The 16548-nt window shown below is 43.4% G+C and overlaps 1 protein-coding gene across 1 annotated transcript in view; it reads left to right on the top strand.

Annotated features, from left to right (window-relative positions):
* ints9 (integrator complex subunit 9) overlaps positions 1–16548 on the top strand; it is a 40349-nt gene that overhangs the window by 4264 nt on the left and 19537 nt on the right. Inside the window, exons 2-8 of the mRNA XM_033025938.1 lie at positions 3181–3308; positions 3792–3852; positions 9334–9396; positions 10211–10350; positions 11171–11257; positions 11738–11858; positions 12655–12789. Of these exons, the coding sequence (XP_032881829.1) occupies positions 3181–3308; positions 3792–3852; positions 9334–9396; positions 10211–10350; positions 11171–11257; positions 11738–11858; positions 12655–12789 (735 nt within the window). The remainder of the gene's footprint in view (positions 1–3180; positions 3309–3791; positions 3853–9333; positions 9397–10210; positions 10351–11170; positions 11258–11737; positions 11859–12654; positions 12790–16548) is intronic.

The following is a 16548-nucleotide window of genomic DNA, read 5'->3' as shown; positions in this document are numbered from 1 at the left end:
AATAACTTGTCAGGCAAGGAGAACAATCAAGGAAGAGACTGTACTACAAAGTCAAAACATGCAGCCTTTTTTATATCATATTTGGCAGGGACATATGTGCAGAGGGTCACGTACATTTGTTCACACGGTTGGGTATTGTGATCCAGTATTCTGCCCTTCATCCCTAGCAGCACGGCCATATCACTAAAAAAACTAGACATGCCGGTGTCCAAGTTGTTGACTTTGTCGGTTAGTATAACCAGACATGTTCAGCCTAGCACAGAAGGAAAACTTTACTGGATTAAAGTTCAATTCCCACATAATAAAGTGCTGCCCATGATCATGAATGAATGAATCTCTTTATTGTCATTGCACATGGTACAACAAAATTTAAAAGTCAATCCCACGGTGCGATTCACAAGAGCAATTTTAAATATATAAGAAAAGGTAAAAATATATACATATAAAAAAAAATTACAGATAAATAACAATACTGCTGCAGCTGAGGTAGAACCATTCAGTTGAATGTGAGTGTTATTTTGCATTTTGCATTGTTAAGTTCACGTATGGCTATGGGGTAGAAGTTGTCTCTGAGTCTGTTTTGTGCGAGTTTTGAAAGACCTGTACCGTCTGCCAGAGGGCAGCAGGTGGAACAGGTTGTGTCCAGAGTGGGAAGGGTCCTTCAGGATGTTGGCTGCCCTGCCAAGGCAGCGAGAGCTGAAGATGTCCTTCAGGGAAGGCAGTGGGCAGCCAGTGATTTTTTGTGCGGTGTTGATGACCCTTTGAAGGGCGCTCCTGTCCGCTGCAGAGCAGCTGGCATACCATGTGGTTATACAGTACGCCAGCACACTCTCGATGGAGCAGCGGTAGAAGGACACCAGCAGCTTCTCCTCCAGGTTGTTTTTCCTGAGGATCCTCAGAAAGTAGAGTCGCTGCTGGGCCTTCTTGACTGCTGTGGTGGTGTTTGTAGTCCAGGAGAGATCCTCTGTAATTTGTGTGCCCAGGAATCTGAAGTCTGAGACCCTTTCCACACAGTCCCCATTGATGAATAGGGGTTTGGGGGCTGCACTGTTCTTACGGAAGTCTATGATAATTTCCTTTGTTTTTGTGGTGTTTAGGATGAGGTTGTTGTCTGAACACCACGCTACCAGTCTTTGGACTTCCTCCCTGTAGGCTGTCTCATCTCCTCCTGAGATACGTCCAACCACAGTCATGTCGTCCGCAAACTTGACGATGGTGTTGAAGTTAAAGGGCAACCATTTATAGAAATCGGAGCAATACTCATGTTTGTATTGGTGGTTGGATTTTATATGAGTGGAGTTTTGATACAGGAGCATGGCTGCCCGCACCACCAGACTTAAGAACAGTTTTTATCATCATGCCATCAGGCTTCTGAACTCATAAACACATCATATATGTTGATTATTTCATTTATTATTGTCTTTTACGTACCAATGTCACTTATCTTATCTTTTTTACGTTAATTTTATCCTTGTAATATCATTGCTGAGGTGACCCGTTGTCTTGTCAAAAACATTTCATTGTACCGTTGACCCTGTGTTAACCTACATATGACAAATAAAAACTGAACTGAACTGACCCTGCTGTTTGTTGATTGGCCAAAGTGTTGAGCCCTGGCAGGTTTGTTTGGATTCCAGGGTAAATGTTGCATTATTCAAGTTAAGATAGCTTCTTCCAGAAGCTTCACTTGCAACAATGTATTGGCCTGGGGGAACTGTTATTGGTCTGGGGAACTGTCTATAATGTACTGATGTAATTAATATAATTGATTGGATTGTAAAGAGACCACCCCTCTGTAGTTCGGCCCCACAAGGTTCGGGGACCTATAAAAGGCAGACCCCATGAGGTCCGTTGTCGATCTTCTGGAAGAGCTCTTGGGACTGCGTAACCTTTTGGAGTGTTTCTGCTTGCACGAGTCTGAAGTGCTTGGCCTGGCAGATACAAGAATTGAATCCGCGGCGGTTTAGGTATCGTATAGGGGAATTTGTTGTGCAATCCAAAAATAAAGATTAGTTCCAGTGCTTGACTCAGTGGTTTTTGACTGAACTAGACTGGAGCTTGAGAGGAGCGTATTTACAATAGCATCCTCCTCACAGTTCACACTGCCACCCAGCTTTGTGTCATCTGCAAATTTGCTAATGTTACTTTGAATCCCTTCATCTAAATCATTGATGTATATTATAAATAGCTGCGGTCCCAGCACCGAGCCTTGCGGTGCCCCACTAGTCACATTCCTTCCATTCTGAAAGGGACCCGTTAACCCCTCCTCTTTGTTTCCTGTCTGCCAACCAATTTTCTATCCAGGTTAGCACTCTACCCCCAATACCATGTGCCCTAATTTTGCCCACTAATCTCCTATGTGGGATCTTATCAAATGCTTTCTGAAAGTCCAGGTACACTACATCCACTGGCTCCCCCTTGTTCATTTTCCTAGTTACATCCTCAAAAAATTCCAGAAGATTAGTCAAGCATCATTTCCCCTTCGTAAATCCATGCTGACTTGGACCGATCCTGTTACTGCTATCCAAATGTACCGCTATTTCATCTTTTATGATTGACTCCAGCAACTTACCCACCACCGATGTCAGGCTAACTGGTCTATAATTCCCTGTTTTCTCTCTCCCACCTTTCTTAAAAAGTGGGATAACATTAGCTACCCTTCAATCCACAGGAACTGATCCTGAATCTATGGAACATTGGAAAATGAACACCAATGCGTCCACGATTCTAGAGCCACTTCCTTAAGTACCCTGGTATGCAGACCATCAGGCCCTGCGGATTTATCAGCCTTCAGTCCCATCAGTCTACCCAACACCATTTCCTGCCTAATGTGGAAGTTAAAATAGTGCCAGGATTGTAGCACTTAGCCTTTGGACGGGTGGATATGATTCATTGTTTATGATTGAATATGAATTCATACGTTTATCTATGAAAGAACAATCCTTGCTGTGAATCTTCTGTGGAAAAATAGGAAAATTATGCCTTTCCAGTACAAAATCATGCACATTTATTCCATTGCAAACAGTTATTTTCCTGCTACATAAATTTAATTGGCATTCACACAAGAATGATTCTGCATCTATTATTATTTACTTTCTTAGTGATATGTTTTCTGTATTTATGAGTACATGTCTATTTGTGTTTTTTGAGGAATTAATGCTCTTTTGCTTCCTCCATCAGTACTGCTTATCTGGTCATCCAACTTTGCCATGCAATATCCTGAAGTACAAGTCCACCACCATCATGCTGGACTGTGGGTTGGACATGACGTCGGCCCTCCACTTCCTCCCTTTGCCACTTGTCCACAGGTATGTTTGTTCATGGAACTTGTTTAACTGGGTTCCCTGTCATTACAGGGTGACACTCGAACTGTCAAATCAAGAGCTACCTGATGTAAAATTGCAATGTCCAGATTAAGAATGGTGGATTAAATGCCTAGCTCCTGCTGGATTGCTTTAATTAAACTGTGATAACTCTGAGGATGAACAATTGACATCGGTTGCCAACAGCTCTGACCGATAAGAATAAACAAGTCATCCTTGAACCTGAGCGGATGCCTCAGAGAAAAAAAAACAACGTAACTAAAATGCTTTGACTAAGATAAGACACATTTCAAAACCATAAATGGTGGAAATACTCAGCAAGTCATCAACTTGGACTGTTAACTCTGTTCCTCTATCCATAGATGCTGCCTGACCCGTTGGGTGTTTCCAGTATTTACTCTTTTTATTTGAGATTTCCAGCACCTGTATTTTTTTAATTTAAAAACTATATTTGTGTTTCTTCTTCAGCCCAAGGCTTTCTAAACTACCAGGCTGGATTACAAAAGATGGAAACACTATGTTAGAAAAGGTACAGTGAAAAAAATTATTATGAACAATTTGAATTATTAAGGGCCTGTCCCACTTTCACGATCTAATTCACAACCTCTGCCGAGTTTGCCCTTGACTCATACTCGCAGCATGGTCGTCACGAGGTCGTAGGACGTCGTAGCAGGCCATGATGCTAGTCGTAGGTACTCGTGGCATCAAGTAGGTCAGGGCGTTTTTCTAGCATGATGAAAAATGTCCACGAGTAAAAAAGGTCGTGAATTAGGTCGTGAAAGTGGGACAGGCCCTTTATTCACAGAAATCTGTTTTAATTAAAGCCTTCTACTTCTATAGGGACGACAGATGGCACAATGGGCTAAGTGTTCGGCTGGCAACCGGAAGGTAGCTGGTTCGAAACCCGCTTGGAGTGCATACTTTCGTTGTGTCCTTGGGCAAGACACTTCACCCACCTTTGCCTGTGTGTGTCCTTGAGCAAGACACTTCACCCACCTTTGCCTGTGTGTGTGGATGTAATTATGTGAAGCACTTTGGGGTCAATGCAAGTTGACTAAAAATGTGCTATATAAATAAAGAAATTTAATTTAATTTAATTTATAATGAGGTTTATAACCTCTTGACATCCCAAAACACAGTACTACATCTGGTCTAGTTGGTGTTATCATGTCCTAATAATCTCTGAAAGTGATTTAAAAGAGGTTGTTTTCTTTGAAATAGTGCCATTGGATCCTTTATGCCCTGCCAAGAAGTCAAACAGGGTCTTGGTTTAAATTTATTTTGGAAAGACCACCTCTGAAAGTGCAGCTCTCACTCAGTACTATAATACAAGTGCCAGACTTGTCAGGAATCACACTGAAACCTATAACAGTTTGACTGGGCAAATATGCAACTAACTAAGCCACTGCTTTCAGTAATTACTAAACACTATCCTTTCTTAAGAAGGATAAGCAACATTTGATATATTTCTATCTTTTTTTCTGAGTTCTCGGTCTGTGTTCTTGATCAAAGATAGTGACTTTTTTCTCATCATGTGAAATACTTGAATAACCACTTTAATAACCACATATCTAAAGATTAGAATTGTAGATTTGGGAAATGTTTTACATTAACTGTACAAAACCTTTGATTTGAACACATTTGACAAAAGATATTTAGTTCTGGACGTAGAAAGCATGCCTTTGTCATGGAAGGTGTGTTGTGCGGATGCAGAAACAGGTTACCATGATTTCTGTAAAGTAGAAAGGTGAGAATTTATTTTATTTGGATTTTTAGGATTTTGAAAGAAATTGATAAGATGAATGGAATTTTTCAGCTGGTGATATCATCTTAAAGTTAAAATCAAACATTAAGTAGTTCTTGAGAAAAATGTCACATTAAAGTTTGTAGAAAGGGGAGGTGAAACTGTCACCCACAAAGCACCAGGTTTTGGCTTAATAATTGAATTCACTTAATGAATAGATTTTATTTTGGTATATGTGTACAAAGAGATACAAAGCTTTGAGGGGCAAATGGTCGTGAATGCATTGAATATTAAAACAGACCAGAGGAATGAAAGATCTACTCCTTTCTTATGTTCTGATAACATTCAGTTCAAAATCGGCTGTTCTAGTTCAAGGTCAGTTTATTGTGACATGTACCAGTTAAGGTAAAGTGAAATTTGAGTTACCATACAGCCATACTAAGTGAAAAGCAGGAAGACACACAGCCACATAAAAGTTAACATAAACATCCACCACAATGGATACCACATTCCTCACTGTGATGGAAAGCAATAAAGTTCAAGCTTCTTCCTCTTTCTTCTCCCGCGGTCGGGGCAGTTAAACCATCCGCAGTCGGGGCGATCAAAGCCCCCGCAGCCAACGATCGAAGCCCCAGTAGGGGTGATCGAAGCTCCCGTGTTAGGGCGGTTGAAACTCTCTCCGTGGCATGGAGCTCCTGAATCGGCCTCTTCTTACCAGAGACCGCGGGCTACACAATGTTAAAGTCCGCAGGCCCCGCGTTGGAGCTTTGGTCCCCGGCAAAGGGATCGCAAGCTCCGCGATGTTAAAGTCCCGCAGACTCCCACGGCTTGGAGCGCCAGGTCGGTCTCCAGGAAAGGCGGCCAACTCCACGATGTTAGGCCGCAGTGAGGACGGAGATACGATACGGAACAAAATCGTGTCTCCGTTGAGATAAGAGATTGAAAAAAAAAATTCCCCCAAACTCCCACCCACCGCATATAACAAACCAAGGAACACCAAACATACTTTTAACACGTACTAAAATTAACAAAAAAAGAAGAAAGGACAGACAGACAGTTGGCGAGACAGTTGATGAGTTAAGGATATTTCTGAGTTGCTATTCTATGATTATCATGGAGTAAATGGCTTTTTTAAGAGGACTTCTTAGAGTTGTAGTAAAGTGTGATACATTGGCAGCAAAGATATTGGGGGTGAATTTATCCTTTGGTGTCATTATTGCATTTTGACATGTTGACAAAGCAAAGGAAGAAATCACAGATGCAACTTTAAGATGACCATATGGTCATAGGTGATAGGAGTAGAATTAGGCCATTCGGCCCATCACGTCTACTCTGCCATTCAATCATGGCTGATCTACCTCTCCTTCCTAACCCCATTCTCCTGCCTTCTCTCCATAACCTCTGACACCCGTACTAATCAAGAATCTATCACTGCATTAAAAATATCCACTGACTTCGCCTCCACAGCCTTGTGGTAAAGAATTCCACAGGTTCACCACAGATTGAAGAAATGTCTCCTCATCTCCTTCCTAAAAGAGCGTCCATTAATTCTGAGGCTGTGACCTCTGGTCCTAGACTCTCCCACTAGTGGAAACATCCTCTCCACATCCACTCTATCCAGGTCTTTTATTATTCTGTAAGTTTCAATGAGGTCCCTCCTCATCCTTCAAAACTCTAGCGAGTGCAGATCCAGTGACGCCAAAAGCCCATCATAGGTTAACCCACTCATTACTGGGATCACTATATTGCGTTTTTTATTTATTAAACATTTCTGTTTATTATATTATCTATTGAGAGCTGTGGCTACAGACCTGTTACGATGCTGCAAGTAAGAATGTCATTGATAAAACAAATTGCTCGAGTAACTCAACGGGTCAGGCAGCATCTCTGGAGAGAAAGGATAGTTTTAAGACAGAGATAGATAGATTCTTGATTAGTACAGGTACAGTATGGGGAGAAGGCGGGAAAATGAGGTTAGGAGGGAGAGATAGATCAGCCATGATTGAATGGCAGAGTAGACTTGATGGGTCGAATGGTCTAATTCTTATGATATTATGTTTAAGAAAGAACTGCAGATGCTGGAAAAATCGAAGGTAGACAAAAAAGCTGGAGAAACTCAGCGGGTGAGGCAGCATCTATGGAGAGAAGGAATAGGCGACATTTCAGGTCGAGACCCGAAACGTCGCTTATTCCTTTTGATCGTTTAGTGTAGTTTATTGTCACTTGCACCAAGGAAAAGGGAAAACCTTTATTGGTGCATGCTAACCAGTCAGTGGAAAGTATACATGATTGCCATCGACTCCACAGTCAAAAAGGCACAACAGAGGATGTACTTCCTGCGGCAGCTGAGGAAGCACAATCTGCCACAGGCAATGATGGTCCAATTCTACATGGCCATCGTAGAGTCTGTCCTCACCTTCTTCATCGTGGTCTGGTTTGGCTCAGCCACCAAGCACGACACCTGGAGGCTGCAGCGAATCGTCCGATCAGCAGAGAAGGTTATTGGCTGCAACCTTCCTTCCATTGATGAACTGTACACTGCAAGGGCCAGGAAGCGAGCGGGCAAGATCATCTCTGACCCCTCTCACCCTGGCCACAAACTCTTTGAATCACTTCCCTCTGGAAGGCGACTCCGGACTGTCAAAACTGCCACAGCCAGACATAAAAACAGTTTTTATCCACGAGTAGTTGCTCTACTCAACAGCCAAAAATCTGTAGCCTCCCTTTGATCTGGTATTTTGTTGGTTCACATGCTTGATCAATGGTGTTTTATCATTAATGTTTTATTATCATTAATGTTTAGTGTTTTCTGAGTCATTCATAACTGTCACTGTATGTCATGTTGTTACGTGGGCGGAGCACCAAGGCAAATTCCTTGTATGTGAATACTTGGCCAATAAACGTACTTACTTACAATCGAGCCGTCCACAGTGTATACATACAGGATAAAGGGAATAGTGTTTAGTGTAAGATAAAGTCCAGTACAGTCCGATTAAAGATAGTCCGAGGGTCTCCAATGAGGTAGATAGTTGCTCAGGACTGCTGTCCAGTTGGTGACAGGATGGTTCAGTTGCCTGATAACAGCTGGGAAGAAACTGTCCCTATATCTCGAAAACTGTCCCTTATAGGTAACGTTTCAATAGACAATAGGTACAGGAGGTGGCAATGGGATATTAGTAAGTAATGAATGATTCATTGATCATTTTGACATTTGTTGGCTCCTGCATACAGCAAGTGGATGTACACTAAACTGGCCTCTTTATGTATTGATATTTCTGAGAAAATTTGCCACTGCCCTCCATAATGTTGTGGATAAAGACCCGTCATTTATTTATTTGCCTCTGTACTGCATAATTTGAGATTTGTAATAGAAAAAAACATAATCCCCCAATTCCAGGCTCCATAATGTTTGGGACACATGGCTTCACAGGCGTTTGTAATTGCTCAGGGGTGTTTAAATGCCTCCTTAATGCAGGTATAAGAGAACTCTCAGCACCTAGCCTTTCCTCCACTCTTTCCATCGCCTTTGGAAACTTTTATTGCTGTTTATCAACATGAGGACCAAGGTTGTGCCAATGAAAGTCAAAGAAGCCATTATGAGACTGAGAAACAAGAATAAACAGTTAGAGACATCAGCCAAACCTTAGGCTTACCAAAATCAACTGTTTGGAACGTCATTAAGAAGAAAGAGAGCACTGGTGAGCTTACTAATCGCAGGGACTGGCAGGCCAAGGAAGACCTCCACTGCTGATGACAGAAGCCACTGTCATCAAAAACCCAAAACCACTACAACCGGGTAGAGAGCAGAAGATTGAGGGTAAAAACAACCATTTTTAAAGTGTAATCATTAACAAAGTAGACAGTAAATTATTACAAAGTCTCGAAATGCACAAAATATGCACAGGATATGCACAAAATACTAAACTTAACTACTTTCATTTACATGACATTGCGGTGTCCCAAACATTCTGGTGCCTTGAAATGGGGGGGACTATGTATAAACACTGCTGTAATTTCTACATGAAACCAAAATGTATCAAAGTACCCTTTATTAAAATCTGACAATGTTTACTTTAACCACATGTGATTTATTTTTTTCAATTACAAATCTCAAATTGTGGAGTACAGAGGCAAATAAATAAATGATGGGTCTGTCTCAAACATTATGGAGTGCACTGTACCATGTTATTCAGAAACATTTAGACATTGACTTGTAATATCATGCATATAAATGTAACTCCCACTAATCTCCATTTTGTTTTACAGGAGCTGAAAGATTGTGCTGGGCGGGTGTTTGTTGACTCAGTACCAGAATTCTGTCTCCCTGAGGTAAAGGAATGATTGATTGAAAACTTTACACAAGAGCACACGTAGCAACTGATGTCAGTTGTAAAGCATTACATTTCTATTCATACTGGTAGCTCCAGTAGAAAATGGTGGAGTTAATTCACAGTCGTCGTGGCTATCCCTCGAGGTCGGGGATGATGGTCTACGTTCTGTTCTTTTTATGGACTCTCAGGTGTCTTATGAGTCCAATCCTGGCTTTGAAAGTTCTTTGGCATTCACGGCGCCTAATTCCAGATGGCAAATTGGGCTTTGGTTGTTGCTGCCTCTCTTTCTGTTTTCTTCTTCTTTCTTCTAATTCTGCGCATCTCTTGGCTTCGAAGATCGCTGCTCCTTCTTGGATGATGGTTCGCCAGAGTTTCCTGTCCTTGACATTGGTTTCCCAATTGTCGATGTCACAGCACATCCAGCAGTAAAGTTGTGGAATTGCATCGAAACCTATTAGCCAGCAGTAACAATGTCGGCGTTCAGGAATTGCATGCCTAACATAGCTTCATTACATGAAACAGCTGTATTGTGATGTTCAGGTTGTGTGGCAATGAGTGGTGAAAATTACTGCAGTCGCATTGAAAAGCACAGGTCTCATCTTCCCAGAACATCACTTCCAAAAAACCTGTCGCCAGGCCCTATTGGTGTATATTTTTAAGGACAAACCAGTATTTTTATCTATTGAGATACGGATAATATTCACTTAAATATGCCTTCTCTACTAAGGGTAAATGTAAACAGTACTTAGCAGTAGAGTTATTTTTGCTTAGTAGCTACAGTCCCGTGTAATACTTCACAACCTCTATTGCAGACGGAGTTATTGGATCTGTCCACTGTAGATGTGATCCTGATATCAAATTATCACTGCATGATGGCTTTGCCCTACATCACAGAACACACTGGCTTCACTGGGACAGTGTATGCTACTGAACCCACAATGACGATTGGAAGGTAGGTGCTTAAACTCTAAAGAAAACTGTATTTCTTTGCCAGAGCCTGTCGCCTCTCCTAGGGATCAATGGTTCAATGGTACTTTATTTGTCACCTGTACTGAGGTACAGTGATATTCATTTTTGTATACAGTTCAGCACAAATATCACTATACATGAGCACTTCGATGTATCTTAGATGAGCATCTCAGATACAGTACAAGTGTATAGCACTAGTAAACTGAATCAACAGAGTCGGCAGTCATTGGTACCATTTACTAGTCCGAGTTGTTGTAAGTGCAGGATGCTTGAGCTGACCATGAAGGCTCATTGTCCTAGCAGCGCTGCTGGGTCAGCCTGGCCATGCATGGCCGTTAGTATCCTCCACCACTGTAGGCCGTGTCCGGTCCACATGCTTGGCTTCTTAGAGCGGCACCTGGACCAGCCGTGCCCCAGGCTGCTGCAGATCCACTTCGGATCTTAACCCATGCTAGTGTGTTACTCCACAAGCATTATTTGCCCATGTGGAAAATCAAAAAAAGTCGAGGATGCTGGATATCTGAAATCAAACCAGAAAACAAATGAAGCACTCAACAGACGAGACAGCATCTGGAAGCAGAAATAGAAAATCAGACTTAACATTTCAGACTGCAGACCTTTCGTTGGAACTAATGAAGTGCTTTGCCTTTCACATGATCTTCCTCAAAGGGGCTGTCCCTAAATAACCTATGCTATGAAAAATCATATGAAATGCAAAGGTAACAGCTATGTAAATGGTCACACTAACATATGGGAATACAGTTTATAATCATTAAAGTTTTGTGGTATGCTCTCCACCATAGGCTACTCATGGAAGAGCTAGTAAGCTTTATGGAGCGTGTACCAAAGCCACAGTCTGCCACCCTCTGGAAGAACCAGGAAATGTTCAGGTGCAGTGAGTAGAATATTTTCTAGTTAAAACTACATAAGTTTTGATATTTTTACTTCTGTTGAGTTTTGAGGATCCGTCCAAAAATTTTAACACCTTTACAGTTGTTCTTCAAACCTTTTCTTTATTCTGTGCACTCTGTGTTATTTTGCTTTAACGCAGAGCTAGTGCAAAATCATTGAGCTGAATAACCTCCTCTGTAGTGAGGATTCCATGTGCACCTAAAAACGTGTTGAGTATTTGGCCTTAACAGATTGTACTCCACATGAATCTGCCACATGTTTCCATTTGACCCACATCAACGCATCCCTCCATCACTATAATTTTCATGTGTATATTTAGATTATTCGTCAATCCATCAATTCAATAAATCACTACTTATTTTGATAAGTTCCACACTCTCACCACTCTCTGGGTAAAGGAGCTGCTCCTGAACTCCTTTTTGTTATTCCTCAATGGGCTATGCTGTTCTTCTTTCTAGGCACTTACCTGCTCCTCTAAAAGATGCTGTGGAGGTTTTGACTTGGAAACGTTGCTATACAATGTCAGAAGTTAACTTGGCCCTAAGTAAGGTTCAGCTCGTAGGGTATTCTCAGAAAATAGTAAGTACCTGTTTATCATTTAAATTAACCTCTTGGGAGAGGGATATAAAATGACAATGTTTCATAAAGCTGGCAGCAATTAAAAGAAGTGGTTGAATAAGCACTGGGTGAAACCCTTCAACTTTACTCAAATGCCTTGCTTTTTGGTATCAGCTTATTATTGTCATGTGTATTGAGATGTAGTGAAAACCTTTGTTTGTATACCATCCAGTCAAATCATATTATACTTGAGTACAATGTGAGCTTCTCTGCTTCTGAACATGAGGAAGGTCATTGATGACACAGCTGAAGCTGGTTGGAATGGGAATTCTAATTCAATCTATGTCATAGGCATTCTGTCCTTAACTTTAATTATTTGTATTATAAATTCTGATAACCTATAAAATGCAAACTGCGCATATAAATTTGTCAGTCTGCATTTATATAATTCAAGGTTTTTGTTTAGGTTAGTTTATTGTCACGTGTACCGAGGTTTATTTCTGCAGCAGATGAAATTAATTTTGACCTGGATTATTGTGCAGGGGATAACAAAATTAACTGATTTCCTGATTACTATCCAATGATATCCACTGAAACATGTATACATGTGGATTTGAAATGAGGACATCAGTGGATGTATGGTGGTAGAATAGCTTGCCAGTGGTTACTATCCTGCCTTAGAGTGATCAGCCATGGTTTTCAGATACAGTCTTGTGTGGGTGTGGAGCAGTGGGTTGGGGGTGGTTACTGTGGTAGCAGGGGAGCTGTGAGAGAGACTTTGGTGTTTAATCTGCTATTTTTTATTGTGAACTATCAGGAACTGTTTGGTGCAGTGCAGATCACTCCTCTTAGCTCGGGTTACTGTCTAGGAAGCTCTAATTGGATCATCCAGTCGCACTATGAGAAAGTGGCCTATGTCTCGGGATCATCACTACTCACTACCCATCCACAGGTAACTATTAACAATTGAAAACATGCACTCTTTCAGCCCCTGTGGTAAGTTTTTCATCTGTGTCTTCAAAGAGCAAGGTTATATGTGAGGCTTCGATGGTATGACACATTCCAAATTATTGTCCACACCTTTGTCTTCCATTCTTGACCTCACCTTCATTAGTAGAAGAACATCTTTCTCAACCAACATCAATTTTCATTCATGTTGCTTTGATCACATTCGTGAAGTGGCGCAACCCAGTTTACAATTTTGGATTGAGGGAATTGGGAGAAAATTAAAGAAGGGCATGATGACAAAATATGCTCAAACTACTAACACTCAGACATGGTGTTAAGATGCTCAGGTTTATAAGTTGTTAGTAACCAGATAAGGATGTTTAAATCATTGTCTTGGGATTCCTTCACAGGAGGTAATAAAGACGTACAGATGTGCATTCTAACCAATTAGTAAATTAATTGATAACAAGATTGGTGTTGTTCTTGGAGAAATAAAAGATATATAAAGATAGCAGCTATTGGAAACAAAGCCTATTCTTTTGTTAGAATAGGGATACACGAGAGTGGTGTATTTCAATGAAGAAGGGAGCAAAGCCAGTTAAGAATAAATAAGGTGGAAATGCACACAGGAACTCGATTCTTTTGGCTTACAGGGAACCTCCTTGGGTCTAACTGAGACCCATTAGCCTTTAAGCTCCCATCACATGCTCAACGATTAATATTGTAGACCATGACTGAAAAATAAGGCAAAGTACTCTTCCCAATAAGATAACAGACTGAACTACGTGCGTGTACGTACGTGAGGATGCTCTTCATTGACTATAGCTCTGCATTCAATACGGTCATCCCCACCAAGCTCACCACCAAACTCCACCAGCTAGGCCTCAGCTCGCCGATATACGATTGGATCCTGAACTTTCTGACGGAGCGACCGCAGGCAGTGAGACTGGGCCCGCATCTGTCCTCCACTATCACCCTGAGCACCGGCACACCACAGGGCTGTGTACTAAGCCCCATGCTCTACTCCCTCTTCACTCATGACTGTGTTCCTGCATTCGACACCAACACCATCGTGAAGTTTTCAGACGACACAACAGTGATTGGGCTGATCACCAACGGTGATGAACCAAAATACAGAGCGGAGGTGCAGAACCTGGCGGACTGGTGCGCACGTAACAACTTGTCACTAAACACCTCCAAGACCAAGGAGCTGATTATTGACTTCATGAGGTCCCATAATGGAGAATACGCCCCAATCTCCATTTACGGGGAAAGTGTGGAGAGAGTGTCCAGCTTTAAGTTTCTAGGCACTCACATTTCAGAGGACCTCACATGGTCCACCAACACCGCTGCGCTGGTCAAGAAGGCACAGCAACGACTGTTCTTCCTGAGGACATTAAAAAAGACTGGTCTGCCCCAACAGCTGCTGACAACCTTCTACCGCTGCACCACAGAGAGCATATTAACGTATGGCATCTCTGTGTGGTATCTCAGCTGCACGGAGGCGGAGAGGAGAGCTCTTCAGTGCGTCGTCCACAGAGCGCAGAGGATTATTGGGACACAGCTACCAGCCTTGGAGGGCATCTACCACACACAGTGCCTCAGGAAGGCCGTCAGCATCCATAAAGACTCCTCACACCCTTGTAATGGACTTCGAACTACTTCCCTCCGGCAGACGTTATAAGGCCTTCTACGCCCGAACCTCCAGACTCAGAAACAGCTTTATTCCCAGAGCTATAGAGGCTCTGAACTGGCCCTGCTGAGTGCCTCCCATCCTCCCTGGACTGTCTCCCTCAGATGGTCACGTCACACAGTTTATTTCTTTATTTTATTTTTTGACATCGGTTGGAAGCTGCATACTAAATCTCCCCACCAAAATAAAGCCCAATATATCATATTCTCTCAAATAATGTTTAAATTTAACATCTGACAATACGCCATCCATTGGGCACCTCATTAGACCGAAGATCATGACTCCTTGCGTCAGCCTTTCTGCTGCAGCGGCATATTGATTCCATGGCCATCCGAAGGGGGGTGCGATGGGTGCGGTCGCATCCCCCTTTTGTTCCCAAAGGCTGCATTTATCCCATAGTCAATGTTACTAAAACAGATGATGAGGTCTTTGCGCAGTACTATTAGTGGGATCTAGCTGTCGCAGGCTGGGTCCACAAATGGGAGGTGTCGGGGAAAGTTGGGGGGGGGGGGTTGGAGAATGGGAGAAGGGGGGGAGAAGGGGATCTGAGGGGAGGGAGTGGGGAAGGGGGAGAAGAGTGGAGCGGGGGAAAGGAAAGAAGGGATGGAGGGGAGAAGGATAGGGGGGGAATGGAGAAGGCGGGATTGGGGTGGGAGGCGGGAAAAGGGGAGTGGAGGGGGGAGGGGAGAGGGGAGTTCAGTCTACACTCACTGAATCCATCTCTGTGAAAAGTTAAAGATGGTGATTGGATCTGGAAGCGGACCCAATACATCTGTAAATAAAACTGGACAGACATCTTTTCATTTGCACAATTGATTTTATTGTATTAATTTTAATATATTAATGTTTAAAATCCATGCATTGAAGGAAGAATATTTTACAGCTAATCTGTGGTCCCTAACCCCAACCCTAACCAGTCATCACCCGCAGGACAGCATATGTCAGCGTGTGACAGGACACACGACATGATGAGACACACAGATGTCGCCCCTGGATTTTGAACATTCCAAAATCCAGGGGCGACAGGGAGTCACCGCGCGTCACTACACGTGTCACCACGCATCATGCCGCATCACGACCCTACCACGACTCGACAACCTCTTTTCAGGCTGTCGCCGAAAATGTCACCCAGGTGGGACAGGCCTTTCACGCTGCGAAACTTGAGGGCAAGGCTTTCGAAGGCGGCGTTGGCGGCAAACTTCTCCCATGGCCAGGTTCTCGATCACCTCGGGTTCGAGTCTGCAGTGCTCGAAGAAACTGTGCAAGCTCGAGCGGGCTTGGGAGAAGCGGTAGCTGAGGTCGGAGTGCGAGCGACGTAATCCGCTTTCACCAACCTGCCGCTTGAACGGCTCCTTGGGGCGACCTGATGCTGCTTCTCGTGGCACTGCTGGCGTGGTTACTTGTGCACCCTGGGATGCTGCTGGCGAGGCGACTGGTGCTTTCTGGGGTGCTGCTGGAGTGGTTACTTGTGCACCCTTGGGTGCTGCTGGTGTGGTTACTTGTGCACCCTGGGGTGTTGCTGGTGAGGCTGCTGTTTCTCCCTGGAGTGCTGCTGGTGTGGTTACTTGTGAACCCTGGAGTGCTGCTGGTGTGGTTTCTTGTGCACCCTGTACCCTCTGCTAATTCTCCTCCTTCTGATGCTGCTGCTCCCGCTAGAACCGGGCAGCAGCCGCCGGACCAGGTTACCGCCACCATTGAAACTGCGGGCGCTGCTGGTGGCCACCGCTCCCCGCACGAACTCGCACTTCTGCTGGTACATGACCAGTAAGTCAGGCCTGAGCTGCCTCTTGGAGCTGGAGCGACGCACGATGTCAGGCGGGAGCCCCACAGTTGTTGCTGCTGCCCCGCTGCCACTACTGCTGCCTTCCTCGGAGGCAGAGCTGCCCAAACCATTGGGCTCCATTTTACACCCCCTCGCCGTCTGGCTCTTTGAGTACTTGGCCTTGTCGCCAGCCAGTCTCTCCATGGCGCTCTTGTTACGAGTGGGCGGATGGGGAGTGAGAGCAGAGCTCCAGGATAAAATTGACACAAAGCTGGATGGTAGGGTGAACTGTGAAGAGGATGCTATGA

The sequence above is a fragment of the Amblyraja radiata genome, chromosome 8 (assembly GCF_010909765.2).
Source record: "Amblyraja radiata isolate CabotCenter1 chromosome 8, sAmbRad1.1.pri, whole genome shotgun sequence".
In the NCBI taxonomy this organism is placed as follows: Eukaryota; Metazoa; Chordata; class Chondrichthyes; order Rajiformes; family Rajidae; genus Amblyraja; species Amblyraja radiata.
The sequence above is the reverse complement of the archived record's forward strand: the minus strand, read 5'-3'. Positions and strand labels throughout refer to the sequence as shown.